This window comes from Pteropus vampyrus, unplaced genomic scaffold (assembly GCF_000151845.1).
Source record: "Pteropus vampyrus isolate Shadow unplaced genomic scaffold, Pvam_2.0 Scaffold14, whole genome shotgun sequence".
In the NCBI taxonomy this organism is placed as follows: Eukaryota; Metazoa; Chordata; class Mammalia; order Chiroptera; family Pteropodidae; genus Pteropus; species Pteropus vampyrus.
The window spans coordinates 10,359,950-10,366,914 of NW_011888795.1; the positions used below are offsets into that span (position 1 = coordinate 10,359,950).

Here is a 6,965-nt window from a genome sequence, read left to right on the forward strand (position 1 = left end):
TTCCTTTATATCTGTTCCATTCTATTCTAATTAAAAACAAGAGGATGAACATAGTTGAGAAGAGCACTTTCTCAAATAATTTTCAGTAAACAAGATCATTTTTATGGCCAGAGAGACACTGATGTTTCCAACCAATAGCAAATTTAAACACTTACAAGTATAGATACACAGGGTATGTATGGCCAAAAGGCAAACAGTTATTAATGAATCAACTAATAAATACACTTTGTCAAATGCAATTTTGTTCCCTAGTTTTTAAAATTGGTCAGAAAATTTAAACTTTAATGATCTAAAAACCGTGAACCTACTCTGAAAGTAACTACAAACTAGAATGGTTGACACTGTAGTTTTGACATTAGTTAAAAATTCTGAATTATCTGAGCAATCAATGTAAACAAGCTTCAATTTTCAAAATAGAAAAAAATAACAAAAAATTTCTGTAAACTTTAAAAAGCTAGCTGCAAAGAATTATATATGTCATCATCTAGTTGTGTTTACTAAAAATTCTTTTTTAGTTATGTTTTTGTTTTGCATGTTTCAAACATCATCTAATTAAATGAGACATCTTAGTCTTTCCTAACAGGCATCTCTGCAGACAAAGGTTCTATAATCAGTTCATCTGCTCTCGCTGAAGTCATTATTTTGGCCTTCAGATAATCCCACTAATAACAGACATCACCTAGTACTTTCTATAGTCAGGGGAGGTTGTCTGCATCATGGCCATATTTCTGTCCTGCTTTGTAACTTACTCTATTAGCTCTCACCCACATCTCTTTGATTACAAGGAACATGCCACTTTAAAAATGCTTTAAACCTCATTCTGGCAACCTTTTTATCTTTCATTCTGCTTTCAAGTTTGAAATATTTAAAAGTTGACAATACCTCTGATAGCTATTTTGATGAAATAGGTTTTGTTACAGACACTATAGCTTTTGTGTGATGTTTAATATTCTCATTTTAAAATCTGAACTTGGAATAAAGTACTGTGGTTTATGAGGCCTTGTTGGGGAGGGGTGGGCTAATTTTATTATCATTACAATAATTTAGACACTAAGAATTTTATTTTATAAATTATGGAGAAAAGAGGCTTTTAATGTTCTATCTTTCCTTTTGAAGTCTTCTCCAATATTCTATTCCTCTAAGCAAACTACATTCAAATAACTATCTTAAAAACAGACCGATATTGAATATTTAAAAACCAGTTGAAAATTTCAATGTATTAAAATCAGCGTCTTGAATTAGCAATGATTTCTCCCTACAGAAGGACCCCATGGGTAACAAACTGCCCATGTTTTGTGTCATTTTCTAATAATAAAACAAAAACAAAAACAAAAACAAACCCATAAAGCACAAGTTAGGGCAGAGCTAATGACTTCTCAAATTTTACATTAAACTTTGGGGAAAAAAGACATAAATGTTTTAAATGACTCCAACGCTAGGTAGAATAAGTACACAGATGTGACAATAAGTGATTTGGCTGTTCATAAAGAGAATGTGTACTGTAAGTCCTCACTTAACATTTTCGATAGCTTGTTGGAACTGCAGTGAAACAATGTATAATGAAATAATTATACAACAGGCTAACTGATATAAACAAGTGTTAAGTTCCTACTCATCTTCTCAACATTGTAACAAAACGATGCTTAACAAAACCAGGTTATTCAAGGACCTGCTGTACTTTTTCCTATATCTCTGAAGAACATGAGACTTTATTTTGCCAGATTCATGTACTTTCTCCTATACCAATCCTCCCTGCCCCCACTATTTCCATCAAGTGCTCTTTTAGTAAAAATTAACTTGTATATCTAGTCTAACAACATATTTCTTTGAAATGTTGTACTCTATATTCACTTGGTATTTTCCAAAAGCAGTTTTTCTAATACCAAGGCTCTTTAATTACTTCTCTATACCTCAAATATACACGTGGCATTGAGAACTTGAATTTCCCTTTAGTTCGGTTTTCATAAACCTTTTCTAAATATACATTCCTTGAAATGGATTTAGGCAATGAAGTAGTTAAGTTATGTTGAATAGCTTCTAGAATCAAAGAAACATTCCGAGAGACTGGGCTTTCAAAATATTTCTTTGTTTTTTCATGTTCATTTCACTTAGGGTACAGTCAAACATTTAAGAGTTTTTCATCCAGGTTTGGCTCAGTGACAGTGAAAACATACAACATTCAAGTACTATTAGACAAAGGCAGCCCTACAAGGATATGTGTCCACATAGGCCAATTTGCAAAGGAGAACTATTTTAGTTATCCTACAGTATATCTGGCCAAGAAAACCTTTTGAAATCGTTTTTACTTTAGGGTGTGTGGCATCCTTCCAAAGGTCCTGAAGGTCTTGTACATGTCCATGAGATGTTATCATTTTATCGTAGATGCAGGGATGATAAGGAGTCTTACCTTCCCCAGAGAAAAATACATGGTATTGTGGTACTATCCCCATCTTATTGGCACAGAGGCCCATGAACACGTCATCTATGTAAAGACTAGAGTTGAGTGTCTGTGAGGCCTCATAAACTTTGGCCGCTACATCACTGGAGACCACATAGGCAGCTCCTGCAGTATAGTCAGGGTAAGCCGGCCACTGATACATTTCATAGGAGACATAGTATTTGCTGCGTTTGTCTCTAATGGGAGGAGCACCACGATGAACACGACCAATCCAAAAGTCCTGAACACCAATTTGTTCTAAGCTTTGAAGGTATTCAATAAGATTTGGCATGTGAATAAATATGTCGTCATCGGCAGTCATAAGAAATTTGGCATGTGGACAAAAGGAATTTGCCCAACTGAACTGCAGAAGCAATTTAAGAGTAAGATTATAGAAAGAATCGGCAAAATCTTGTTGAATTATATCGTGGTACATTTGGTCTTCCCAAACCAGTTTCCTTTGCATTTCTTCTTTCGTCAGTGGATTAGAAGGTGTTCCTAAGGCAAACAGAGTTTTGATGTTGGCATTAAGTTGAGACTGAACATACTTCTCATTGCCCCATGTTCTCCTAATTGCTGAACGTCGATCATAGTTTTCAGGCGCAGTCTTTACAAACAGTAAAAGGAGGACATCTTGTTCTTGACACTTCTTCTCATGGTTAATCAGGTATTGGTAGTGAGTAGCCCCATCTTCACTGTGCTTAAGGGATAGGCTCTCATTCACAAAGTCATAGCTATTTATGAAGTATCTGTAAGAGTAGGACTTCATGTGGCTCACAACGTGATTATCAAGTGGTCCCCAAAAAAACATGAGGCTTAGTATAAAACAGGTGGCAAATAACTGAACAAACTGACATTTTTTTACTCTTCTGCCACTAACAAACATTCTGACGTCCAATTTTATTTAGGATCAGTGTTAAATGGGCATTTGCTTCTTTGAGACCATAGAATTCTGTATTCTGTAGAACAGATGTCCATCTTAATATATGCTGGTCATTCAAAATGTAAAAGGAGCTTCTTATTTCACAAAATATTTTAATACCATTTTTGCTGAGATTGCAAAAAAATGGAACACACTGTAGAATGAAGACACTGGCACATCAAAATGTTTCCACATTGGCATCCTTCATTACGTTTGGTGACTGGCCTCAGGCAGCTATTCCACGTACATCCTTTTGTGAAAGTTAAGTGCGACCTGTTAAGAGTTAGGATGAGAAAAGATGAGAAATGAGTGGATTAATGAGTTACTAAAAAAAAAAAACAAACTACTCTTAACTCCTTAAGATATTATGTAACAGGACTGATCTGGACAAAAGGTGATGAGGCAGCTAGTTTCTAGCAGAGGCATTTAGCTGTTTATTTTAGGGGAGTAGGGGGGAAGGGAAAGAAACGCTCTCCATTGTCTTCCCATTCAGAATATAGAGAACCTGTTCTCTTCTCAATCTTAAACAAACAAACAAACAAGCCTTCCAAAATGGCTATCATATACTTAAAGTTCAAATCTCTCAAATGGGAATATCTACAGATATATCGATTTGAAATACAGTCAGGATGAAAGTAGCTATATAATTCAAGGCGAAATAGATGAATGTGAAAAGAAAGTTCATTAATAGTAAAAATCCATTAAAGCTTGCCCCAGGCAAGGTAGGCATTACAGTAAGATTTTTTTAAATCAAGATTCATAATCAAGAAGTTGAGTTATGCTTCTCAAAAGCATAATCCAAACTCTCTGTAACCACAATGACTTTGTGAGCCCCAAACCTACACAATCATGTTCTTCCTGTACTTTTTCATTTGCAAACTCAATAGGCCCCTCAAATTTAACATGTTCAAAACTGGGAGGCTGTAGGATTGTAGCCAAAACTGCTGTCTTGGCACTCTGGACATGTGAGCCCAGTGTGGACGCAGCCACCCACTGTATTTGTCGCACTGTATCATGCACCTAACCCAGAAATCTGAAAAACTGGAATAACACCCCTTAACGCAAAGTCTTTATGCAAATTAAATGGGCATATACATAGATACAGAGATAGAAGTTGATAATTATCTGACACACGGAGTACTCAACTGCCATTTCTAACCCATTCTACTGTCTTCTCCCCTAAAACCTGTTTCCATTTTCTTCTTATTTGTGTCCACCTGCACTTCATGCACCTATGCCAGAAATCTGAAAGTCTGCCTTTTCCTCCATTCTATATCCAGTTATTTAATCCTGGGAATTGCTTTTTCTAAATCTCTCTTCACCCCTTGATGTCATCATCACTTCTGACCCAGACCAGGATGGCAGACTAAATGACCCCTGGCCTATCTCTCCTCTACTCTCCAGTCAGAGCGATCTTTCTAAAGCAGAGTGTTCTGAAAGTAGCACCTTCAGGGTTGTAATATAAAATGCATTTTTACTGTGCTTTACCATCAAAAAAAGTGAGAAATACTGCCGTAAGGGAAAGATCAATTATCAGTCATTTCCCCCATTGGTTTGGCTGGTCATGGACAGAATGCTCTAAGTAGGGTGAGAAAGACAGCAAGAAACATCAGTTTCTGAAGCTGGCACCTGCCTAAACTTTGCAAAATCACTTTCGCTTGAAGGTGGGCGGGGGGAGGTACTTCCTCTCAGTCTTAAGAGCGTTCACTTAGATAACAGACCACCTCTGAAAGCCAAAATCCCCTTCTGCTGCCTGCACCAGACATGTGGAAGGAACTGGAGGCTTAACGCAAAGTATGAGTACTAAGTATGTTCCAATGCCAGCTTGTTTGGCACACAGTCACAGTTGTCTACAATTATGAACTTCTTGTTAGACAATTAGCCCACAAGCCTAACTCCTCAGCACCCACATGTACACTTGACTCACAGAGGCCCTAGTATCCCTCGAATGAATGGGGTCTGTTCCTCATCCAGTTGGTGTGTTGCTGCCGCTAACTCTGCTACTACAACCTAGCAGCCAGCACATAACATTCATTTTATCACCCACTACCGTAAGGTAAATCTTTCCTATTCTTCTTCAATTGTTCCCAACTGACCTCAGAGTCAAAAGCTTTCTGAAAAATGACAAAGAACCTGTCATGAAGCCAACAACCCACACTACTTATTGAAGTTCAGTACAGCATGTGAAGTTCTGAAACAAGATTTTTCCACCCCCAGGAGCTTGATTTGTTTACCCTCCATTTACATCAATCATAACTAAACTGCATGGATAGTACTGATCTGATGAGGGGAAGGTTTACGAAAGGTAAACTACTCTTTTATAGTACCCAGCTTGCTTCTCTTTTATAATAAAAAAACCACCCAAACTCCTCAAAATTGAACATAGCCACTAGGTAGTCTTTCACAACTAAAAGCAAAAGCACCTCGCTGATCTAAATTCAGTAATTAAAACTAAACAATGTTGCCCCCAACTCTGGCCTTGCTGATGGCTATAGCACACGCAACTGACACCCACTTTTCTGCTTTGCACAGTAGTATAGCTTCTCTAATGCACATCTTCCATCTTTCATATTTAAAGTACAGGAGAGGGGACTGGGAAGAAGCCCACAGGCCTGCCTGACCTGGAGAAAGAAAATGCTGGGCCTTAGAGGAAACAAAGAGGTCCCCACAATGCATGCAAAGCTCAGCAACTGTCCACAACAGAATGCTGTGGGTGCAGCTTCCTTTGTGTGCTCGAAGCTCAGTTCAGTGACCAGTCAACAGCCTGGAAACTCCAGGGCTATCCCTGTTTGGGGCCAGAGTTATTGTGTAACCTCAGGCACCCCTCACTGCACTCTGATGGGGTGACTTCATTTGCAAATTGGGGGCAAATATCAATGTATTGTTATTGAGGGGATATAAAAATTACAGATGACTCAGAACCTGATGAAAATTGGAAACAGGAAAGACTACAGGAGAAAACAGGACAAAGAACTTCTTAAAGGAAAATATGCAAATATTTAGATCATAACTTGGGTTTGCTTCTATTGGAACTGAGAAGAAGGAGCAGATATCTTTAGTATTCTCTTTCCTAACAGACAGAAGTAGAAGAATAAAGAATAGAAGTAGGAACATCAGAAAAGAAGGTGGCAAACCCCACCCCAAATACTTTTCAGTTTGGGAGCTGTGCCCTTCAGTTACTCAACAATATATTTTCCCAAGGGATCTCTTTAAACTTTTCTGGAAAAAACAAGCTAATACACCTAAAGGCCACAAATTTCCCTAACAACCCTCAATTATTTTTCTACTTCACTTGTGCTGTCAACTCATGTCTTTGTTGAGTCTACTTTTGTGATCCTAAAATACTATGCAAAACCTGCTATAAACTTTGAAGTGTTGATAAAGATGGTGAGTCCTGCACTTTAAGTTCAAGTTAAACAACCTTAGTGTCTGATGTTTCAATTAATCCGACAAGTATGTAAGTATTTGCTGTGGAAATACTTGTACCGGGCATGGTGGGAATCATGAGGTAGCATTTTGTGGTTTCCACTCTGAAAGCACCTACAATCCAGTTGACACAAGACTCATGGTGCCCCATGAAAACACAGTTCCCATGGACAGTCGCAC

The 6,965-nt window shown here is 37.8% G+C and overlaps 2 protein-coding genes across 4 annotated transcripts in view; one reads left to right on the forward strand and one right to left on the reverse strand.

The window, feature by feature from the left end:
* Window positions 1–6,965, forward strand: part of MCF2L2 (MCF.2 cell line derived transforming sequence-like 2) — a 195,338-nt gene that overhangs the window by 115,704 nt on the left and 72,669 nt on the right. The gene's annotated exons all lie outside the window — the stretch shown is intronic.
* B3GNT5 (UDP-GlcNAc:betaGal beta-1,3-N-acetylglucosaminyltransferase 5) overlaps window positions 578–6,965 on the reverse strand; it is an 18,926-nt gene continuing 12,538 nt past the window's right edge. For all 3 annotated transcript variants that reach the window (XM_011382732.2, XM_011382714.2, XM_011382722.2), the window contains one exon: window positions 578–3,632. In XM_011382732.2, the coding sequence (XP_011381034.1) occupies window positions 2,190–3,323 (1,134 nt within the window). In that variant the 5' untranslated portion in view covers window positions 3,324–3,632 and the 3' untranslated portion in view covers window positions 578–2,189. The remainder of the gene's footprint in view (window positions 3,633–6,965) is intronic.